General features: G+C 36.1%; 1 protein-coding gene across 1 annotated transcript in view; it reads left to right on the forward strand.

Moving 5' to 3' along the window:
* The first annotated feature begins 3,293 nt into the window (after window positions 1-3,293).
* Window positions 3,294-26,234, forward strand: part of LOC114358712 (protein FAM49A) — a 34,005-nt gene continuing 11,064 nt past the window's right edge. Inside the window, exon 1 of the mRNA XM_028312745.1 lies at window positions 3,294-3,857. Within this exon, the coding sequence (XP_028168546.1) occupies window positions 3,543-3,857 (315 nt within the window). The 5' untranslated portion in view covers window positions 3,294-3,542. The remainder of the gene's footprint in view (window positions 3,858-26,234) is intronic.

The raw sequence follows: 26,234 nt of genomic DNA on the forward strand, positions 1-26,234 counted from the left end.
GAAGATATCNAAAATATCACCTGCGAATCATAATATGTGTGTAGAGCGTTAATTATTAACGATAGTTAATTATATCAAATTGTTGTGTACATAAATATTACTATTGTCTTTTCAGTTCAATTTTAATGATAGCTTTCAATGAGTTTTCGTTTCGAAAATGTTTTAATGACTAAAGTTAGAAAAACGTGTGATAAATCATTACATTTGTAGAGGAATTTATTAACTCGGTTGATATTATGATAAATGATAAAGTGGTGAACAATTGTAATTACCTAGGTAACTATAAGACGGATCTTTACACCAATTAATTAAGACAATTAGTAATTAATATGTAAGTAAGTAGATGTTATTTGTATGTATGTATTAATATGAATGCCTACAGGAATGAAAAGTGTTACGTTTTACTTAATTTATCGGGAAAAAGTTAATATCTGAAGAAAAAAAAGATTGTCCAAAAGTTGCGTAAAGGGTGTTCACTGTCTTCGTGCTTCAACAACTGTGCTGCTAAAAATACTTAACTTAGTTGATGCACGAATATATTGGATACCTGAGTAAAAGTTGACCTCCTTTTTAATTGCAATTTCGTTCTCTCATTAAGAACATTTATGAATGTTTGTACTTTTAGTAGAACCTAGACATTGCCATTTCGGCATCATCCAACAAAGGACAACTTAACATTCAAATTACTTTTTTTTAAATATTATCAACTAACTTACAAAGTGTGTGCCTACCTTTATTTATGGAATATTATATGACAGACAAAAAAAGGACCTACTTAACTATTATAACTCTTAAAGACCACGTGTGTTTAATTTATTCAATCAAAGTAATATTTTCAGTTATTACCACTTCATTTTTTTAGTTAGTACCTATTATTGCTTAATTAAGCTTTTTTCTTAATTTTTGAAATGTTTAAAGTTTTTTACATTACATTACCTTCACACTATTTATTATTAAGTACCTACTTGTATCCGTTTAATGTTAAAGATAAATAGGGAAAAACATTATTATGTTACCATCCAGAGTGGGTTGTATTTACAATATTACATTAATTAAATATCATTCATTTTAAATAAGGGTAAGGTCTCAACAGCACAAAAGGAATACTTACTTATTTAAATAATATAAAAATAAATTTAAGCCAGTGTTAATTTCTGACACACATCTTTGAATTTGATTATGTACCTACTTAGGTACCTAGGTATGCAAAAATTACCTACTTATTAGTGTTTAATACGGACATTCGGGCTCGTACTTCGAAACCAGACTCAAAACAATCATAATGGTCTAATAATGGTTTGAATTCCACAAATTATTAGACCCTATGAAAGGCTAACCGCGTACCGGAAAGCGAAAGAAAGTTTGTTTCATAATACAGGCCCGAAGGTAAACATTTATTGCTTTTTAGCAGCCTGTGGTTTTTTGTGCTCGTTACACTATTCTATCTATAAAAAAAGGTGTCCGTTAAAAAGCTTTTTTACGATCTACAACACTATTTCATTATTAAAAACAGAATTATTTCTTTTTGCAGCTATGTTCCTTTACCCCCTTTATTATTATTACAAATAATAGAAAGATAAACGAGGGCCGGTATTACTATAAGGCCATAGCCTTAATATAAAGTTAGAACTAAAATTGTAAATTTTATCGAATGTTAGACTGATCTTTAAAATCACTAAGATAATTTATAAGTTTCATAGACTATCTTTTCTTATCGTAGTGATGTTATTTTGATATAAATTCTTGACCTTGTTCTGTCCACGTTTCTCTGATATTCAGTAGGTAATTTCATACAGGGCTTCAAAAATCTGATTTAGACTATTCAGTATTTATTATGGTAGGTACTTACTACTGGGATAGTAATAGTAATACCTCAACTTTGCTCACAGCAATGCTTAAGAAAATGAGTTAATAATTTATTTAGGCATGTATCGAATGGTGAAAATGAAATGTAAATATAGAAATGGATTTTTATTTGTAAATCGTATGTTTAATGGCAATGTGTCGATGTTATACACTTATGATAATAAATAAATAAAGCCTGGAAATGTTTCTTTCATTTTTGGAAAATGTGTCTTTTCTAGGGTTAGCCTAAAATTTAGCCATTTAAGTAGAAGCATCCAGAATCATGCATTGAGATGAGTACCCTGAGCTGAAATTACTCTCGTGATCGTTTACGTGGGACACTATTTAAGTTGTGAGCCTAACTATGAAAACAAAGTAGTTTATTATTAAAATGGTACTGATTGCGTTTATTGGTACTGTCTTTCATGATTTATGTACTTTTTAATGTGTCCGAAATACTATTCATAGCATTTTTTCCACTCAGCTTGAGGCACCTCCAAAGTATGGTTTTTGACCGCACCGACAGTTGCTTCTGGCTACATAAATCGCTGTTCACGCATTTAATTTTAATATATGGGTACCAAAAGAAGTGTTTAGATTCCAAGCAAGAATTTTGTAGAGTTGGACCTGTTTATTTCATATTTTAAGTGTTCAAATAGTCAGTTGTTTGACGAGACGTGTAAAAGCTCACATTTTCGTCACAAATGGCGATTCAACTATGCTGGTCAGTTTCCCTTATTAAACTGAAGACTTTTGGAAAAAAGTGGCTGTTTACTATTAAGAATGAACCATTCTAAATTTCTCTAGTGACGTTTCTGTCATATAATCGGATATTTCGGAAAAATAGGCGACCGTAAGTTTCAAAGTGTTCCGAGCGCATNATTTTTAAGAATAATGTTAAGTTTATCAGAAACAAAAAATATTACGCGCTAAATTGTTTTCTTTATTCTGGCAGTTCATATTTTTACTTGTGGTAACACTAATGACTGCAATAGTGATGTTCGATATACCTTTATTTATTTGAGAATCGATTTAAAAATTAGTACTCGATAGTTTTTAAATATTTTGCAGTGTCAGCAAAATCTGTAGAATTTGTAGAATCTTGTCAAATACTTTTAAAATATTGTCCGAAATGTTATCATAACAATTTATTCTGTTGTTTGGTTTTCTGACTTAAATTAATTGATACAAAATAAAAGTGTAGGTAGGTTATTAAGTTGTAACTGTAATACTCCTAGATCCCTTTAAATTTACAACAGTAATTATTCAGTCCAATCAATTTTATGAACGTATTAATTAAAATATATTATTATTAATTCTTTTGATAATTTACTTTGTACCATTAATAAATCGATACCTTTACAACATTGAACTATCAACTTGAGTATAAATTATAGAATCGATAAAAATACTTCACTTAGCACTTCACTATTTCAATGACAGATCAGTCGAGTCGTCGCCGTGGAGAAGATAGGGCGAGTTGTTACTTGGTTTATTGCTTTATTTGGGCGTATAATAATTTTAAACATATTTTTACATCTTTCAGCGAAGAATTTATCATTAATATTGTTCTAAATAATTTAACAAATTGTGTTGTTACCAGTGCAAAGTGGTTTTCATTCATAGAACTTATTTGTAGGCAATGCAGTGGGTACCACCGTCGAAGTTTTAATAAATTGTGATATTAATTCGTTACAATGGGAAAATTGTTGAGTCTTTTGTCCCGTGACGACTCCAACTGTTGTTCGTCGCCGCGCTACGATATTTTTCTGGATTTCGAGAACGCCGCTCCTACGGATACAGAGCGCGATGTTTACGAGGAGGTACAGCGGGTTCTGCTGGACTCTGAGCGGATATTAGAAGAGATACAGTGTTACAAAGGAGCTGGGAAAGAGATACGGGAAGCTATAGCAGACCCTTCGCGAATATCGCAGGAACGAGCGTGGCGCGCCGTGAAACCACTGGTGGATAAGCTGCTTAGATGCTACAACCACTCGCTGGAACTACAACGTGTAAGTTAATTTAATATAAATATTATGCCTGGCAGTTTCATATCCGTTCAACCAATTTGAAGAAATCACTTGCCCATGCCTTATCTTTTCATCGAGCGAAAGTTGAGAGTAGAAAAATCAATTTTTAGTCATACAGCTGCATAGAGTATTCTGGTATATTTTATCAATGAATAATATGCAATCAAGGCAGCACAGGAAAGCACTTAAAACTGATATCCTCTCTTCTAATTTTACGTCCAAAGCGAGATAAGGATTGAGTGCACCACATATGCATCATTTATTGTTGTTTATGTTTTAAATTATGACCAATAACACTTAGAATTATGTACACTTGACAGTTTATCAGTCATTTATTAATTAGACTATTATAGGCGTATTTATGCTAGGAAAGCACTTCTAGGATGAGTTCTTTTCCAAGTGTACTCGTAACCGTAATACATAATATACTTAGCTCAACTTAAAGCTAGTAAAATAATGTTAAACAATCAGATAAGTAATATTTCACACCCACTCAACTTTTATTGTGTGTTTGTGCATCCTCCTGATGATAAGATCCCATTTTTATCATTAACGTTCTTATCGCTAGTGATTACATGTCATGATGTCACTGATAATGTTTCCTGAAGATAGTAAGTAAAGATTTAACATTTTTGGGTTCACCTTTTTCACTAAAACCAGGCCTGTTCATCTCCGCGAGTTTACATCGAAAACAAAACACGCACGATTGCCCCCTACAAGAGTTTTATTCGACAAGGCCTCACATACGAGCGAGCATTGACTCACGCACGCGTATTCTTGTGTATGATGGAAAAAAATAAAGAAAATGGTGTACTAAATACTGTGCAGTATTTAACTGCCTAAATAATAATAAAAACACAGAATGTACTTTTTTAAGTTGCCTCAAGACACTGAGAGGTAAATAAGTAGTTAATATTATTCATGATAATTCATGCTAAATCATGTATTTCCTCCGCCATTTTCTGCAGATTGGCACCTCACGTCACATCATTTTACCGAAGTCAGCCCTATATAGCTTCGGCGCAGTACCGATCACTGACGTTTGTCAACAAAACTTCTGACAAACTTGCTTGACTGCTAAGGCAGATTATACAGAAGACCGAGGAGTATAATCAACCACTTTGCCTGGCGTTTGTGGATTATGAGAAAGCCTTCGATTCGGTCGAGACCTGGGCAGTGCTACAGTCTCTCCAAAGGTGCCAAATTGACTATCGATATATCGAAGTGTTGAGGGGTTTGTACAAAAACGCCACAATGTCGGTCCGCCTCCAGGATCGGGATTCGAAACCTATCCAGTTGCAGCGAGGGGTAAGACAGGGAGACGTCATATCTCCAAAACTGTTTACCACCGCCCTGGAAGATGTCTTCAAGCTTCTGGACTGGAACGGATTTGGCATAAATATCAACGGCGAGTACATCACCCACCTTCGATTCGCGGACGATATCGTAGTCATGGCTGAGACCTTGGAGGATCTAGGCACAATGCTCGATGGCCTCAGTAGAGCCTCTCAACAAGTGGGCCTCAGAATGAACATGGACAAGACAAAAATCATGTCTAATGTCCGTGTTGCACCCACTCCTCTGAAGGTTGGAGACTCTACACTCGAAGTTGTTGACAATTATGTATACCTGGGACAAACAGTCCAGTTAGGTAGGTCCAACTTCGAGAAAGAGGTCAATCGTCGAATCCAACTCGGATGGGCAGCGTTCGGGAAGCTTCGCCATATACTCACGTCCGAAATACCGCAGTGTCTCAAGTCGAAAGTATTTGACCAATGCGTGTTGCCAGTGATGGTATACGGATCTGAGACGTGGTCGCTTACTATGGGCCTCATAAGAAGGCTCAAGGTCACCCAAAGGGCGATGGAGCGGGCTATGCTCGGAGCTTCCCTGCGTGATCGAATCAGAAATGAGGAGATCCGCAGGAGAACCAAAGTAACCGACATAGCTCGCAGAATTGCTAAAATCAAGTGGCAGTGGGCGGGGCACATAGCTCGTAGAGACGATGGCCGTTGGGGCAGGAAAGTTCTCGAGTGGCGACCACGGGCTGGAAGACGTAGCGTGGGCAGGCCTCCTACTAGGTGGACCGACGATCTGGTAAAGGTCGCGGGAAGAGCCTGGATGCGGGCAGCGCAGGACCGTTCATTGTGGAAAACCTTGGGGGAGGCCTTTGTCCAGCAGTGGACGTCATTTGGCTGAAAAAGAAAAGAAGAAAAGAAAGATTTACATGTCTCTCATGATCACTAACTGCAGTGGCGAACGTTCTTTTTCAACATTAAAACGTATTAAAAATGAATCAAAGAACACGATGGGACAAGAACGTCTTAATCATCTTACTTTGTTGAATATAGAGCATGATTTGCTTAAAGAAGTTGATATTGAAAGTGTTATCTCTAAATTTTCCCACATTAAATCAAGAAAAGTTCATTTGTAACAGTTTTGTTTCATTTAATAGCCTAAACTTGAGAACCTAAAGCAAACCAAGGGCCCCTTGATAGAAATTTGCTACAGGCCCCGCGCTGGCTTAATCCGGCACTGAACCTAACCTAACCTACTTTTTTCTGTAATACTTACTTACCTACTTTTTGCAACCATACTATTTTCTGCAATGTTTTACATAAAATTCTTGTGAAAACCAAGATCATGTGCCTTATACTTTGATTTGTGTGTAACGGTGGGTAAGTATGTGAAGTGTCAATTTGACCAAACAAATTTTTGGGATATAATATTTAGCAACATAAAACATTTGCTATATAAACATTTGCCAAGTAAAATTTGGCCAAATGATAATTTGACCAAATGAATTAGTTGCGAAAAGTACAGTTGCTAAAAGTTCATTTGGGAAATGAAACTTTGGCGATAAGTTGTTTGCGAAGTGAAATTTGGCGAAAAGTAATTTGGCCAAACGGAAGGATACCGTTTGCATGCAGTTCGTCATAAAATAACGTTTAAGCGCCATCTATGATAATTCTTTAGTATTAACTTTAATCGTCTAATTCTGCTATACGGACATGCGTGAAGGTAATTTAATTTTTAAACGTTCATAAACAAAGTTAATTGTAATCATTTTTAANGAGCATACATTTTTTTTAAATACCTTCGCGAAGTAAAACTTCTGTACGTAGTACTTATTATTATTCTGTGCTAAAACTAGGGCATGAATATCGGAATCTCGGAATCTCGTAATATCGGAATCTCGGACTGCGAGATCCGATATTTCAATTCCGATATTGAGCGACCCAATATCGTAATATCGGAATCAGATAAAAGTTTTAATTGAGATTTTAAACAAGGCGTTTAAACTCGCCACAACCTGCCACAAAGCCTAAAGTACATGATTGGCAAAGACCAATGATTTTGTCATGTCTCTCAGCATCACTTTTTGTTCCACTGCAAATATTTTAAAATCTTTACTATATTTATGGTTAATTTAACTTGTTCTAAATCAATTTTATCATTTGCCATAGGTACTTGGTCAACAAAGAACGACATATCAACTCCCTTTCAAACATTAATTTTACTGGACTATGGACCGTCAGTTCTGCGTACCTGCCCATTGCCACTTCAGCTTGCTAATCCGTCGGGCATTTCTGATTAGATCTCGTAAAGAAACACCAAGGTTAGCTATGGATAGAGAATACAATCCCGGGATCCCGAATCCCGGGATCCCGACCATTTTCTGATCCCGAAAATCCCGGGACTGTACTTGGCTAATCCCGGTATTTTCGGGATTGATATAAACAGGTCTATTTTGCATTCGACGATCCGTTGCGCCTTGACTATGACTTTGCCTGGATTATACCTTAGCATAAAATTATACAGTGTGAGTCACGATAAAGTGCACATATAAAATTAGGTGAAACGACCTATTTTTGTCGACAAAAAAGAGGTCAAAAAATTTCTGAGAATTTTTTTATTTTGTTATAGATTTTTTTTCTTCCAATTACTTATTGTAAAGAAAACGTAATAATTTTTAAACTAAGAGGTATCTATACTAATATTATAAAGCTGAAGAGTTTGTTTATTTGTTTGTTTGTTTACTTGAACGCCCTAATCTCCGGAACTACTGGTCTGATTTGAAAAATTCTTCCAGTGTTAGATAGCCCATTTATCGAAGAATGCTATAGGCTATACAACATCATGCTACGATCAATAGGAGCAGAGCAATAATGAAAAATGTTGCGAAAACGGGTTTTCACGCGTACGAAGTCGCGGGCACAGCTAGTATCCTAATATAATAAAAACAGTAATAATGCTAAATAACAGGTGATAATAAAAAAATACATAAAATACTCAGAAAATGCCAAACAATTAATAATAAAAAATGATACTTTTTGATTTTTCAGTTTTTTTGATTTTATAAATTTCTCCATAAAATGCCCTTATAACAGGTAGTTTTTATTACTTTGTATTATTCTCTATCGTATTACCTTCGTAAAACCAAAAATCGCATGTCTTTGTCCCTATCACAACGTTTGCAATTATCGAACCCAATTCCCACATAAGGCTGATCCCGGGATAGTCCCGGGATCCCGGGATTACCCATCAACAATCCCGTAATCCCGGGATTGAAAAACATGGTCGGGATTGTATTCTCTAGCTATGGAGAGCCATAGCATGTTGTGCCCTACATTCAAAGGCCACGTTTTCGAGCCGTATATCATCACTGGTAACACACACTAATTAAAGACTTTCGGCTTCGTATTCGACGATTTACCTCTGTCTACTCACGGACATAGCCCGCGGGCGGCGTGACCGGAGGGAGCGGCGAGCGTTCGGCGAACGAACTAGCAATGTTGGGTTCGCGAGTGAACATCGAAGGAGACATTCCTGACGCACTCTCTTCAACGACTTTGCACTAAACGGTCTCGATAATCTTGTGAATTTATACCGAATAGATAATTAATTTTATACAGTCCACTCTTTTCATTTATAAACTTCCACTACACTCACTATCGAAGTAACAACATACTTACTTATCAACAATCTCAAGAATTGAGCTCCTAACCGAAACTGGGTAAGGAGCAACATGGACATTCGACATAAGCTTCGTTTTTGCCATATTCATCCGAAGGTCTACCTGTTGGGAAACTCTATTAAGGTCTTCGAGCATTGTGATAAGGTCTTCGAACGGTTCTGCCTTAGTACGCAAAACAGACGGACGATGAGGCAGCAAGGTTCTGAAGTGGAGGCCACGTACCGGAAAGCGCAGCGTAGGAATCATTACCACAAGGTGGACCGACGACCTCATAAAGGTAGCAGGAAGGCGCTGGATGCAGGCCGCCACCAACCGGCCATTGTGAAAATCAGCATCGGATAGCCTGTGTTCAACAGTGGACGTCCTATGGCTGACATGATGATGATGATGGCCATATAGGCTCATTATCAGTAACCATTCATTATCAGGTGATTCGTCTGCTCATTTGCATCTTGTCATATAAAAAACCAAATGCAATGTATACCCATAACGTAAAAATGGTTTTAAAATACTTAAATTTTATGAAGTGCTGTTTTGTACCAAATTAAAGATTTTGATTTAAATCATTATTTTATTGTAAACAATTCAGAATTCTTACGAATATAACCAAATATTAATTTTATAGCACATGAACTCAATTCCGATATTAATATCGGAATTCCGATATTGAGATCTAATATCGGAATCCGATATCGGAATTGAAAACCTTCCGATATTACATGCCCTAGCTAAAACGCAGAAGTTTTTAAAAATGATTGTGATTAGGTACTTTTCAATGAACTTTTTCTAAATTGTTAACAATAAAATTTCTTCTAACACAAATTCTGAAATAACTAAAGCTATTGCTGTTTTGTAGCATTACATAATGTGATACTATTAATAAACTGAAAAATATTAATTTACTTAAGTTTTTCCTTAAAACAATATAATTATTAATAATGTTATTACTGGCGATCCTACTCATTCAATATTAGTGTTATCAAGCATAATTTATAAGCAACTAGCGGCCGCCCGCGACTTCGTACGCGTGGACCCCGTTTTACCCTTAGGGGTGAAGTTTCGAGTTTTTCAGGGTTTACCCGGAAATTATTCAAACTTTTCTCGCTGTAAAAACCATCCTTGGACTTCAACAAACATTAAAAAAAAAGAATTGGTAAAATTGGTCCAGGCGTTGTTGAGTTATGCGCTTACCAACACATTTTGCGATTCATTTTTATATTATAGATATACATTACAATGTGTTAATAAAGAAGTAAGAATAAATTATTCAATTGTAAAATAATAACTAAAAGATGATAAATTCCTTTTTTTGGTGCTATTAACAACAGGTGGCATTTTGAACATTTCCACAGAAGGATCTTCATTCTTCCATACACATGAATCCTCACTCTATAATCACATACTGTAAAATAACTATTAATTAAACAGTTCACCAAATAATTGATGCAAAAATATTTTTCATTGTACAAATGAATTTTTATTTCATCATAGATTGTAGTGTTACAATTTTAATTTGGTAAGATAAGCTTTTTAATTAAACTAAACACTATCAATTATTTTTATTAATTAACATTATATATCTAAAATAGATTCATGGAAGTAATATGAATAAAGATATGATTTTGATACACCAGTATCATACCAATGAATATGTTTTTACATCATGCAAAAACTTGATAGCATGTTACTCTGTAAATTAGAGGCAATTGCCACTTTCACCATTCAGTTATCAAATTTTCAACGGATAATAATAGCAATTAAACAGTGGACTAGTTAATTACTGTTAAACCAGTTAATGGTTGTACATTGCTAATGTAATTCATTAGGTACTTTGCTTCATTTCATAATTGACAAATCAAAAAGCTCTAAACACGAAAATAATTGCAAAAAAATTACATGCTTTTTTTGCATTCACATGAATCTGTTTAATCTTTATTGTTAATTTATTTAATTTTGGGCTTGTAACGTCGAATGTTTGGTAGTAGTACAGTCGCACGGCTGATTTTGATCAATGACTGCGTCATCTTAGCGCATACGGGATACGGTTGTCGCTGTAGGAAATTAATTATAGTCTCTGCATGGCCGCCCTGCTGCAGTGGTGTTTATGTTGCCGATAATGTGCGTAACTCGACAAAATACGGATTATCCTTGTGTTCAGCGGATTACCGGCCAACGTACTTTAAAATTCAACAGTTTGGGAAAATTTTGTAGGAAAATGCTCTGTACTACTGTAGTTAGGTATCATCCACAATCAGGCATCTTCAACGACGTGTTTGTAGGTAATATAGAAATCGCACACCCAGATAAAAAGTAGTACAACTCAAAATGCTACTTTTTCCATAAAAAGCAAATAATTTAAGTATTTTTTGACGCAGATTCTAATAATCTCGATACTCGATTTTATTAATATATTGACAATTTAAAGAGAGATTCAGAAGCAACAAAACCAAGGTTTGTGTTATTGAGCATTTTATCTGAGTGCCATAGTAGATAGGTAAGTATACTTAAACTTATGCACACTAATTTGTATAGTTTTGAAGAAAAACAGAACAAAAAGTCTATGATAGGTACTACGATCCACGATAGGATTCGTCGATATTTCCTCCACCAGATTGGCCTCACATCCGGTGCAAAACCGACAATACGCCTGTCTGTTCGTCGTACAGTAGTCGCCAGCACGTCAAACTAAACATTCGTTTCAAAATCGCACCTATTACAACTAGATAAATGTCACATTATTTAGCTTTGTACCTTCATCAGTACAAAGACCACCTCATCGTTTACGACGTAGTTTACGGGTGTTGATCTAACAAAACAAGTTGATCTAGGACGCCGTGGATATTATTTTATGGGCATTTGGGCTACTGGGTACTGTCATCATAATAACTTGGTTAACTGACCAGTTCTGCTTATTAAAATTAAAAATAAAAAAGCTAATTATAAACAAGACTACAACAATAACCCCAGATTTTTTTATCTTCTTGAGAGAACAAACAACATTAACCCACATTAATACTGAATGAGGATATCTTGTAACTTAATTAATATTTTAAAAGTTTAATGTTACTTTTGATCAAAACATCGTTAAAAACCAAAACCAAACAGATATTTTAAAACATTTAATACATTGTTTACGTATATCAAGTGTTATTAATGTTAAAGATGCTCTCTCTGAAATCAACGTCATTATCAGTCTGTCATTCAGATATTAATTACTCTGCAAAAAACCACTCGTGAAATAATCGCAAATATTTTTGTATCATTTTGTGTAATTAGTAGCGTGCTCATAGTTAATTATCGCGCATCGCTAATAAAATTCTTAATCTCATATTTTTAATGAAACGGATATTTATTTATGAGTCCGAAATGTGTGTGCAGTAGTCACGCGCTACTTCTTTCGGTTCCTATTAAGTGATGACGTCATCAGTATTCATCACCTACAGTGCCCTACCTTATTTTTAAAAACACCATATCGATAATATACGTATTTGATACCTAAGTAGATTAATTAATAGGTGTCTCCTCTAAGTAAAGTGCAGCTAAAATATGTATGCCTTTTAATTTTAATGAAAAGTTTGTAATGACGACTTTCATTTTCTGACAGTTCTTCTCAACTTTTGAGAAGGAGGTGGCCAGAGGGAAACCTGTACTTTCGTACACAGTACCTATAAGATCGTTGACAGTTAGCGTTAACAAATTCAAAAACATGTCATACTAATAATTCATTAGTTAATTCCACCAAGACCGATGAAAACCCAGTGACGAACATTACAAATTTTTTTCCGATCGAAACAATGCCCCCTCGTCACTTATGACCTGTCGGGCTCAGTTCAAATCGTCATGACGTCAGCAGTCAGCCCAGCCCCACTGCATTCTTTCAGAAGCAGTCCACACCCTCCCACGATTATCGCGATCCATGTGACAATCATCCAATCAAACTCATAGAAGCGTCATGAGAATTTGAATAATGCTGCATCCTCTACCCAAGAGTTCAATTGCCGCATGTTACTCTACATGCATAAATTCATTAAACAGTTACAGCGATGAAACGATATATAGGTTGCTCTGAGTTAATTAATGGGTGTTTCTTTTCTTTCAATAGTGACACTGATACAATTTCTCAACAGGATCCGAAAGCTTATTTTTGTATACCAAAGACATTGGACAAGAACTCTTGTCTTGGTATTCCCTTAAATAAAACTTAGATTTTAATTCCTATTGTACACCTTGAAATGACTCTTAATCATTTTACATTGATATCGCTGTCATGAGTAGTATTATAAAGCTACTTTGATTGTACCATTCCCAAACAAATATTACTGCTCTGTATCCTTTGTTCCGAGATGTCCACGAATATTGTGAACAGATCCTCCCATTATTATAATGAAAACGGGATCTCTAGTGGCCTCGCTTTATATCCGTACAATGGCCACTGATATCATAATCCTATTGTCCTTCTCGCCAGAATAAAGATGCTAAGAAAATCTTAATTAAGATACTGCTCAAATCCTTCAGAAAGGTCCCTGTGGGTATTTTATTAAATTCAACCAGGCAATGGCATGTTCTAAATTAAAAATAATATCGAAATTAATAAGGACCCTGCTGCGGGTTCTAATTATACCGTGTAAGTAAGTGGAAGTCACGCGAAGTAAGTCACGATAGTTTTTTTATAAGTAACAGTTTAATACTCTTGATTGTAAAATACGCAGTTTGTTTTCATTAGTGATGCAAACGAAGAATCACTAAGTTTTCTCTACAACAAAGTTGGGAATTCACGCTGCGAAACTTATTAAAAGTGGCAATTCCACGCCAAAACCACAGACTAACTAATTTAAGTACGACAATAGACGTCAAGGGAACTTGACTACATTCAGCTGCAAACCACCTCATACGTGCGTAATCTGTGGCTGTCTCGTTCGTGTCCTTAGGGTTAAAAAGAGACAACTCACATGACGCATAATTGTATTCAAAGATCGTTACAATAGCTCCAACTCCGATTGAGTTCCTTATAAGGCGTCGAACAGGCCTGTTTTGCAACACGATAGTTTATACACCAAAGATTGCTAGGAGCTAGCCTGGAGCATACTTCCTGCATACGAATTAGTTTTGGTTAAGTTAGTACGTGACCTTATTTATTGCTCGCAAAGATAAAAGTTTGTGTGAAGCGTGAAACGAGGATCCGGCACTTCATTAATCTAAGTTAGCTACTGAATTAGGAGTATCACAGGAAAACTTCCATATTACTCGGAACTCGTGGTTATATTATTCATTATTATAGTATTTNTTATAGTATTTGAGTGTTCTTATTTTACCTTCCGGGAGTTTATGTTATTTTACCTTCCAAACCAATGTTGTTACAGAATCCTCGGATGCAGTAACCAAAGGTACCATATAAGATACCTATGTTACCATCTCGATTTATCGATTCGATCTGCTGCCATAAGACTACAAAGAAGATCACGACGATGTTATTGTTTTTAACAAAAGTCGTAACGTCTAACACTAACACTTTATCAAGACAAACAGCAGGCGCTAAAGTAAAGTGTTCTCCCAGAATTTTGTGTAAATCGATACCAGGCCAGTAGGTTAAGGACAAACCTCTCGCGCTTATTCAGGAAACGACGGTGCTCTGCGAACCGTAACATTAAACAGCGGTTCATTTAGGCCTTTACACTGGACGAGTTCTATTTAATCCAAGGACGTCTCTCTACTTGTTATTTCATTCATTTCTCTATGTCCGCCTGTACATAATAAAAAATAAAATAAGACAGAACCATAAGGAAAAACATAACAAAAATTGCGGACCAGCAGCTAGGAGACAATTGAGTTACCTCTGTTTTCATATGGAATTAATGAAGTATGAAAAATATGGTGTTCTTCATTGTTACGATTCAACCTTAGCCCGAATCTTTGGTGAAAGACAGGTATTGGCAAAATAGTTTGCCAATACCTGTCTTTGTAAATCCTCATCTTCCGGACACAATGGGTGATGTGATGTCGGATGCATGTATTGATGCATGGTATTGTTTGCCGCCCTAAATCTTCCTTTGGGTATTGCAGTATTTGCAGTGGTAGTGAATTGCTCTCGACAGGAAATACATACATAGCTATCGATTGAGAACCAACTACGTCTTCTGTATTTTTACATTTGGAAGTTTAGAATAACAGGATATATGAGGTATTATAAATTATGTGACTAACTAAATTCTCGCAGGCATAGCTATGTAGCATACATGGATGGAAATTACTAAATAAATAACGAAATAACCTCAATTAAATTAACTAGAATGACATCTCCAAAGTCGCAGTATGTAAATAAATAAAAAAAAACTCAAGATTCCGATGCGGTTCCAAAGTTATTTTCAAGTTCCCTTTCCAAATCAAATCATACGAGTCCATCTCGGTAATCTCGCCCTTGCAAATCGTTAGGGCGTTGCGGGAAATTCCAATAAATCCCTAACAAGATTGCCCAGCGGTGTCAAAGTGGATCAGGAATCTATTTCCGCAATTTTACAAGCTTGGCCGCAATTTACAAGAGTAGGTTGTTTGTGCTCCAACTTATTACTGAGGTTGTCACACTTTTCTAGTCAAATTCCTTTTAACTGGCATCATTATGTAACTACTCTGTAGTACAACTCTTCCCACACGTACCTATAAAGTTCTTTCATTATCAAGAAATGAAAGCCATTAATTAAATAAAGCCGTGATTTAATAGACACATAATTGAAACCCTTGAATACTCCTCCTGACCTTTATTATTCTCAAAGTTAAAAGCAATTTAAAAATTAACCTAAATACGAGTAAATGCCCAAGTCACGCTGTTTCAACCAAAAAGTAATAAATTCTTGTTGAAAAAGTCTCCCATTAAAATTGCCTTTTCCATTCAATGTCATTTCTAAGCCATGTCTGAATAATGGCATGATAAAAAGCCTAGTATTTTCCGTGGCATGTTATACATTACTGCGTCATTATTTAAACATTTAATGGACGCTTACAATCTTGATTATGATTCTTTAAGGCAAGAGAAAAACACTTTGCAGTTTACTTGTTCCGGCTCGCACCTGCTATCGTAGGATTCGTAGGGTTGCTATTGGTCGAGTTGCTCGTAGATAAATATTATTTAATGTTAGAAATCTAATTCAGAGTGATGTAATTTTATACAGAATCATTTACAAAAACATGTCAATACAAACAGATTGCCTTAATATGCTCTATTTCAATAATTGCTTTGTATTTATGTAACTTAACCTATTAGTAGTTTGATGACTGATTTTTCCACTATAATTATTAATGTTAAAAATGTTGTCTAATGTGCGCACATTGACATTATACAGTGTATCTTTAGCATGGCTAGCCCTACCTCCATCCTTCAAAGAAGGCAGGTGCATCACAATCCACTAATAATACCGATTGTGCCTCACCCAGTGCAGGAGGCTGACCGCCGGCATTCCAGCCACCACACCTGTCGCGTCGGCTGGCAAAACCGCACCAAAATAAAAAAAACACATTTAAAGTCATAACAAAAGAAAAAAATTCAACGTAAAGTTGCGATTCATCGTCCCTAAAGATGTAAGTGTTCAAAATTATGGATTTTTGAGATGGGTCACTTTGAAATCTTTGAACTTCTTTTCCGCGAGAACATAATTTTAAAAATGTTTTTTTTCCATTGCGTGTGACATTTATGTATTTGTTGGTATGTTTTTTCTTATCAACAGTTTTAACTTGTGATTGAATTGATGATGATCCATCCATCCGACCGATTTCGGCCATGGCGACCACTCCGACTCCTAGCTGTCTTGGCGGCGCTGGTGTGCCCGAAGATGGCTTACGTAGCCTATTTTCGCGGTAAAATCCCTCGCGCATTGAGGGCATCTGAGCACGCCGCCAACATAGTTATAGTGAATGGCGGCAGATGGACGGGCCTTCAAGTCATCGCGCTTCGCGTCGAGTTCAGTCGTACGCTGCACATCGAACTCGTGGACTTGCCTCTTCACAATCTCCCGCCATTCTGGACGCTGTGCTGCCAAACCTTCCCACTGAGAGGGCTCAATGTTGCATCTTTTCATGTGCCGCTTCTGTACATCTTTGTACCTGAGGAGTTGACCGCNATATAGATTATTTACAAAAACATGTCAATACAAACAGATTGCCTTAAATATGCTCTATTTCAATAATTGCTTTGTATTTATGTAACTTAACCTATTAGTAGTTTGATGACTGATTTTTTCACTATAATTATTAATGTTAAAAATGTTGTCTAATGTGCGCACATTGACATTATACAGCGTATCTTTAGCATGGCTAGCCCTACCTCCATCCTTCAAAGAAGGCAGGTGCATCACAATCCACTAATAATACCGATTGTGCCTCACCCAGTGCAGGAGGCTGACCGCCGGCATTCCAGCCACCACACCTGTCGCTTCGGCTGGCAAAACCGCACCAAAATAAAAAAAAAACACATTTAAAGCCATAACAAAAGAAAAAGTTTCAACGTAAAGTTGCGATTCATCGTCCCTAAAGATGTAAGTAAGTGTTCAAAATTATGGATTTTTGAGATGGGTCACTTTGAAATCTTTGAACTTCTTTTCCGCAAGAACATAAAAATGTTACAATTTTATCCATTGCGTGCAACATTTTTATAATAAGTAAGCTTTACAAAAGCGCATCATTGCTTTGTGTGGTATGTTTTTTTCTTATCAACCGTTTTTATTGGTGATTTGTCTTTAACAAATCACGAACCCCTTCAAGTAATTAAGCTAAAATATTGTATGCTTATTAGTAAGATTGGATTCACCCATCCCATCACATACAGCCTACACATAACATACGCCTACTCCTTGTATTTACTAAAGCCTCTTACCTGGCCTTCATCTGCCACATACGATATCCCAAAAGGCAATTTAATCATTTAGGTATTCACTTCTCCCAACACTCACAAACTCGCGGGGGCGGACATGATGGCGCATAAATTATAATGAGCCTTGCCCCAGAGGTTCAAATATCTCTAAACCCAGTGGCGGCAGATCAAAAACTGTTACTTTTGGTTACTGACTTATGGGTCAGTAACCAAAAGTAGCAGTTTTTGATCTTGAATCTTTACACCCTTTATTAGGATTGGTTTAAAATATCCTTGGATTTTTTACACTGCGCGATCTAGTCTCAAACGTGTCCCTTTTTACCCGACTGCGCCATAAAAAAAGGGGTATGTTTTTAAAAACCTCTTTATTAATATAAATTAGGTATATGTATTTAGTCAAGGAAACACATACGCAACTGGTAGAGTTACTGAACCTGACGATGATAGCGAATAAAATAAAATGTATTTTTAATTAGTAATTAGGTTATCATATTATTATTCTATTTTTATTCACAAAATTGTTTGTTTATTTAACCCAATGCAATATGAGTCGTATATCGTATTCACCACTATAGTACAAGGCACTATAGGCCAATCTTCGAAAATCGAAACTTAAATAGGCACCTACGTTTTAATTAATTTATTGAAGACGGCAATTTACTCATTGACGTGCGAGATGCATCACAGTGATGGCAGTGCCATTGTGTGCTTTCAATAACATCGTCTAAGCCGTAGGTGTAGTGCCCAGTGGGTGTACGGATAAGGACGTGCCACCGTATCCGAATATGTACCTTAAAGTTAATTAAAATACGACGAATTTGCTTTGAACTTTAATTTTAAGGTAACCATGTATCAACTACCTAAGCCATATTGTTCTTCACCAGACACTTGTGTCATTATTACACAAAATCTTAGTAGGTAAACATTTGGAAAAATTACATGGATTAACCAAAGATAAACAACAATTTGATGTGACACATGGCTTATCTAAATCCTCCTTTCGTTAATCTTTTTAAAATTATTACAATTAACGTCCAATTTATACTAAAACCATGATGTTGTAAATTATAATCGTGCGTAACTCGCATCACCCCTTTAACGATGGAATTTAATTTATTAATCCTACATGGTTTGTGGGTCGATGCTACGTATATGTCGGGTTGTGGTTAAACCTCGGATGCCATACATTATGTATAATAACGTAAAACACAACAGAACCAAGCAAATTAGAATATTAAACCTTTATATGAAGTTATGACTCGTTACCGCCACATGTTTCATTGCGCGAAATAATGGAAATAGGGTGTGAAAAATAATTACGTTTCCAGATACGCTTATTTTATGCGAAACAACACGAACGAATACGAATATAGCTAGCCTTTTATGCGCATGGTACAACTGCTATAACTGAAGTCTTGAAAGATGACCACCAGATCATCAGAACTAATAATTTCTGCGACCTTCCATTTCTTCTCAGCACTTGCCAAATGTTTGTCTCGAAGCGCTGGTAGGGCAAAAAAAGAATGAGACATGTATAGGCTCCTTAAGAGAATTTGACGATTTGCAAGTAGTAATTTAATTAGTCTAAACAAATAAAGATAATTTTGATTTGTACTTTAGTTACAGCACTAATTCGAAACAACGAGGTTTTAGTTTGGATCTGATAAATAAATTACCACTCGTAACTCATTATTTCACGCCAAAGATCAAAATGCTCTACTTTTTGAACCCATCATCATTTCAACCACAGGACATCCACTACTGAACATAGGTCTTCTCAAACGACGGAACTTGAACCCATTGGCTGTCAGCTATCTTGAGGTCATCGGTCCATCGAACGTAGCATTATTTATCCTGAGGTTTGAGACTGCATAACAAGCTTTCACACAATGTCTACAAGGCATCGGCCGTAGCAGCCTGTTAGCATGGCAATAAAACCTAAGCAATACGATCCCATTATTCAATCTAACTGTAGAGCCGTTTGAATTATACTGCCGTAGAAACAACAATGAATAAATTAAAATGTATTAACTGGCAGCGACCGCCCGTGACTTTTCTTGCGATTGAAACTTGACGACTCGACGACCCAATTGAGATAAGATCATAAGAGCTTAATAATTGATCATCGATCGACTGCAAATTCTGAACGGGAGATACTCCTGAAAGAAAAGAACACTGGAAATGTTTCTAAAGTATTCGAATCCGATTTCTCACAAGAACCTGTAGGTGTCAATCGTTTAGGACAGTGGTTCTTAACCTTTAAGTCATGAGGGACCATTTTACCTAATAATTTCTTTCTTGTCAGGGACCACACACAGTGGCGGCGTAGCACCCCCCACCCCGTCGTAAGTAAGTTGGTTATACATATAGCGGGGAGGTAAGACACCCCAGAATGGTCTGGTGCCCCCCATGATTTTTGGGTTACCGAGTGAGTGGGTACTAATCTGCGCGACTGTTGTCACCCCCTGATGAGTGGCACCCGGGGCGGCGGAAGAAATTCGAGTTGAAGTCATCACGTCACGTCACTTGTTTATTACGATGTCTTCGCGGACCACTTGGAATGCCTCCAGGGACCACCAGTGGTCCGCGGACCACCGGTTAAGAACCACTGGTTTAGGATATTACAATACAATTTGTACAACTACGTTAGGCACTTGGATGGAGTTCGGATGCTTCAAAAATACATCCCCATTGTGCGTTTATGTTACTAGCACGCTACGCATTTCTACTAGGGGTAAACATTCTCAAAACTTCAAACAAAGACGCTATTTATTTATTTTCGTTCGTTCGTTTCAGCCAAATGACGTCCTCTGCTGGACAAAGGCCTTCCCCAAGGATTTGCACAACAACAACACTTATTTATTTCATTTATTTATCTGAAATTCGTGTGGTAACTTTGCAGTAAGTACCAGCCGAAATTGTCTCCAGAAGTTATGTTTCGGACGTGAGTGCTGTAAAGAATATTAAACGATTTTGATCGTACAATTCCACAATCGAGAAAGGAGACCGATGACTAACATTTAGATAGTGGAGTCGATGCTGCAGCACGATGCATTCACAAGTAGATCTCTTTCTCAAGTTGTACATCTTAGTACACATCCCACGTACTGTAAATCACGTGCCAGCACCGATGCAGATGTCCGCAGTGTGGAACCAGAATTAATGGGGCATGCAGTCCGTTGCACTTCACAAGAAAGCATGCTTTCTGCTGCGCCGGAGTCGCGTCAACTGTAACTAACTAATGTGGAAAAAACAGAACAAGGATAGGAAATTCCACATTTTTATTGAATGATTTCGCACAAATAATATTGTATTATTATTCTTAAGTGGTTTTTCAAATCATCAACGCCACGCGAAATTGTTTTCTTTTACATTATCATGCTCTATTAACACTGACTACCGGTGTAATTACCATCTTGTACATATTATAATAACTGAGATACTCCGCAGTTTTCTTGGCGTGAACGAAATGATTAATGAGTTTTATATTGCAACTGGCACTCAATGGTGTTGCCGTGCTAATCAAGTGTTTAAAATACCACCAAGGCCTCGGCTATAAGAAGAAACTTCACGCCTATCCAAAATATACACAAAACTCTAAACTCAATGCGGAAAACGGATTCTGTACCAAAACACCAAACAAATGTACTGGTTTATTTATCTTGCAGCAGTTAACTTCAACCGCGGTCTGTCTTTATGGAACTAAATATACCCACTTCTTTGCTTTGTGTACATTGCTTTCTTGAACTGACTTAAAAAAGGAGGAGGTTCTCAATTCGGTTGTGTTTGTTGTATTATCTCGTTCTTGCATGAAAAAGACTACAGTTGAAGTATAGCAACGATGATAACGGATAAACATACTCAAATAGATAATATGTGTTCATCAAACAATAAATTATAGCTACTTGTACTCATTCATTACATAAACATTTGTCCCCTGAGAGATTCGAAACCGCAACCACAGCTGGTGTTGTAGTCGTATTTTCATGAACCACCAGTCATATTAATTAACTGAAGTAATGTTGAAAAATTCTACCAACAATCAAAATGAGATCAACAAACAAATCTAAATTACAAAAAGTTAAAGCCGAGAAGAAAGTGACAAGGACGGACTAGTTCCTGCTAGCAACAAATAAATCAAAATGTTCCATGGAGAAAAGATTGGGAACCACTTATCATACCTAAGGTTCAAAATTCAATGCATAAAACAAAGAGACTCCATTAAACGTTCAACAGCAGCCTTGGCACAACCAAGTCAAATGAACAATGAAAAATGAAGAATGAACTGGGTGAATCGATAAACTTGTTCTAGACTGTAAAGATAACCGCTGAACCGCAATCCAATTACTTAACTGCCAAAGCGGTGTCTTCTGCGGTGTAAGGATGAACCAATCTGAATCGATTGATAAGTCAATCTCAGAAGATTCAAAGGGAATCGATCAGTAGCATCTCTAGATTCTCGCAAGTTTCAGAACAAAACGAAAAGCGTACAGATTTTCAGCTTTCAACAAATAATACAATTAAAAATCGTCTTGTAACAAGAGTGCACATTGCGATCCTAGATAATTATCGGAAAAGAGTACATACAGCCACAGCACATTAGGCTACACCATCGTCGCAATATCGCTCTTATCAAAACTATGTAGGTAGGTATTATGATGATACCACAGTTGATGTGCCCGTCGTCTGTAATAAACCGTCGTCTGTAAATAACCGTCAAATAGTTCATGACACCCAAAGTAGCCAAAAAGTTCGCAACACGTCTTTGTTACGATTAGAATAAGGTTGTGTTTTTAACTTTTTGACCACTTTGGGTGTCACGAACTATATTACGCTGCTGTACCTACATAAAAATCGCACATCCCTACGCAGTAAGGTTGAATCGAACAAGCTATAAATAGTGTTGGGATGACACCCGCACGCCCGAGTAGCCAACATCTGCTCGAATTTACAGCACAAATCTCGCAATTGGGCTGTAACTGGCGTTAATTTAATTAAAGGCCGGGTGTCGATGTCTTAATTGTACGTTGGGCCCGATTCTCTGTACACTTTAGAACGAGATGCTAAACTATCTCTTTAATTTTGAAAGAAATGAAAAAGGGACAGATCAACAAAGTATGTCAAACAACATACGAATTTAAACTTTTCGCGTTGAAGGATTAAAAGTCTATTGTACTATTAAAACATTTGGTACAGAAGCGATATCTCGTATTGTATGTAGGTAAGAAGAAAAAGGATAAGTCGACTATGTACTAAGAAATGTATTTGGAAAAATACAGATTCTTATCCTCCAAAAATACTCCTCAGTTTCGATATCAATATAGAGGAATCATCAATGCTTTTCTAGGGTCATGTCAATTGCTGGCTCGAATAAACTTGAATTTTTTTTTCTCAGAATTAACCCCACATAGTTATTTTAGTGTAGTTAATAAGTAGTTGGCGGTATATCAGGTCGTTTGCATTTTACTGCTCCGCACTAAATAAATCAGTGCCCTGCGTCTACAATCTGCATGCATGCTTGAATGCACCACCGTTTTTCGTACTTTATGTGGCTTATGTACGGTCACATAATTTGCGTTGAAAGTGGCACGTTTTTTTCTTTCTTTTTTCATTGCTTCTTTTCAGCCATTGCGTGTCTAAAAGTGGCACTTATTAAATTTAAAATGATAAGGTTGATGAATTAAGTCAGTTCCTAACTTCCTATTACATATTTAGATTAGCTGTCAACTTAATAGCTGACTTAACGCGATATTATGCTAATAAGTTTTTATTCGCCTGATTCTAAATTCTTTACTCGGAAAATTATGAAACAGAACTTTGACAGAAAATATTAAAGACTAGTTTTTCCATGTCATCCATCAGTTATGACTTAAATAGATAGACGTAATAATTACACGTGTACAACTGCAACTGTAAACAAAAATTGTAGTTAATCTGAAAAAGGGCCAAATAGATTTATCTTTCACACATTAATATTATCAAAAAAAAGGTGAAAAGACTCATAAAGTAGCACTTACCTTTCAATTTATCCCAATCTCTGATAGTTATTAATAACCCATAATTACAAGCTCTCCCGCGTTGTCAACTTTATAAACGACCGTTAATGATGCTATTGTCACTAAAAATAAACAACTCAGCATTTGGTTGACTATGTCACTACTATTATTTTGATAACTGTACTTTTGTTTGAAGAATGGCACTGTCTACAGCACATGAGACTATACACGTTGCAATATCACCCCTATTACGTCTTCATAAGAAACCCCAGCGTTTACGTTGATGTGCTCTTCAACAACACTACAGACATAGTCCGTATAAAATCGTGGCCTATTTACGTTACGTTACATCATCGGAACGTATCCCAGAATTATCCTTCGTCGAATGGTGAGTGTGCGCTTAAAAAAGTTAAGGATTCGAGACGGTCTCGCCCCATTGTGATTCATGGACACTGAATCACCGCAATTAATATGTTAAACTGGCATAATACTTCTTTAACACGTTTTCCGTATTCTTAAGACTTTCCTGTGTTAAGAAACAAAGCTAAAAACTAGTTTCAAAACTTGAGTAACTATAGTTAATTAATTTAATAGAATTGTGATTGGTGGAATTCCAATTACAGACTGTTAAAATATTAGTTTTATTCTGTGTATGTTTGTACTCTATGGTAAAATTCTCGCCTTTTTCGAAAGCTTGTAACTTCTATCTACTCTGTGGGCATCAATAAAAGTCAGTTGTTNGAAGTACTGTAAGTTTTAGGTATGATTCCTTAAGAAAATTCGCTAAATTTCGAGTAAATGCAACAACAGTCAGGACATAGAGGCAAAATCTCGTAACGCCCGAAACGCACACTTTTCGACTCATATTTTCGTTATCCTACATTCTAAGCTGTACAAACTTTATTATTAAGATGAAACAACTAAAAACGGACAGATTAAGGCACTAACATTATTAAAATACTATTTCAAAATACATGAAATTGTTGAATATGTGTGTACGAACGTAACACCCGAAACGATGGAATGACCCTGCAGTTAATAAGTACCTACTTGGCGGTATATCAGGTCGTTTGCATTTTACTGCTCCGCACTAAATAAATCAGTGCCCTGCATCTACAATCTGCATGCATGCTTGAATGCACCACCGTTTTTCGTACGTTTTGTGGCTTATGTACGGTCACATAATTTGCGTTGAAAGTGGCAGGTTTTTTTCTTTCTTTTATCACTGCTTCTTTTCAGCCGTTGCGTGTTTAAAAGTGGCACTTATTAAATTTAAATGATAAGGTTGATGAATTAAGTCAGTTCCTAACTTCCTATACGTATTTAGATTAGCTGTCAACTTAATAGCGGACTTAACGCGATGTTATGGTAATAAGTTATAAGTTTTTATTCCACTGATTTTAATTCTTTACTTGGAAAACTATGAACCAGACATAAAGGACAAGACTTTGTTAGAAAATCTAGTTATTCCAGTCGCCATCAGTTATGACTTAAATAGAGAAGCGTAATAATTAAACGTGTACAACTGCATGCAACTGTAAACAAAAATTGTAGTTATTCTGAAAAAAGGTCCTAATAGATTTATCTTTCAGACATTAATATTATCAAGAGGGGGAAAAGACTCATAAAGTAGCACTTACCTTTCAATTTATCCCAATCTCTGATAGTTATTAATAACCCATAATTACAAGCTCTCCCGCGTTGCCAACTTTATAAACGACCGTTGATGATGCTATTGTCACTAAAAATAAACAACTCCGCATTTGGTTGACTATGTCACTACTATTATTTTGATAACTGTACTTTTGTTTGAAGAATGGCACTGTCTACAGCACATGAGACTATACACGTTCACTGCAATATCACCCCTATTACGTCTTCTTAAGAAACCCCAGCGTTTACGTTGATGTGCTCTTCAACAACACTACAGACATATTCCGTATTAAATCGTGGCCTATTTACGTTACGTTACATCATCGGAACGTATCCCAGAATTATCCTTCGTCGAATGGTGAGTGTGCGCTTAAAAAATTAAGGATTCGAGACGGTCTCGCCCCATTGTGATTCATGGACACTGAATCACCGCAATTAATATGTTAAACTGGCATAATACTTCTTTAACACGTTTTCCGTATTCTTAAGACTTTCCTGTGTTAAGAAACAAAGCTAAAAACTAGTTTCAAAACTTGAGTAACTAAAGTTAATAGAATTGTGATTGGTGGAATTCCAATTACAGACTCTTCAGCTTTTGCAGGTTCTAGTACTGCTGGGGAAACGATATTGAAAAATTTTGAGTGGAGATGCATATCCGCATCACTGGGAATCCCATTTGATTTGAATTTACGCAATTTTGAGTAAAAATCGCTATAAATAAGTGAGAAATTCAATGTTTTGTACAATTTAATTGTGGAATTATTAATTAGGTCAATTTTTCCCATAATTAATTTTCCTTATATCAAAAATATCGCTAATTACCTATATCGTTTTGTTTTCAGTTGTTTCGTAATCCAATTACTTCATGGCATTTA

Source organism: Ostrinia furnacalis, unplaced genomic scaffold, assembly GCF_004193835.3.
Source record: "Ostrinia furnacalis isolate ACB-3 unplaced genomic scaffold, ASM419383v2 OfSCF4102, whole genome shotgun sequence".
In the NCBI taxonomy this organism is placed as follows: Eukaryota; Metazoa; Arthropoda; class Insecta; order Lepidoptera; family Crambidae; genus Ostrinia; species Ostrinia furnacalis.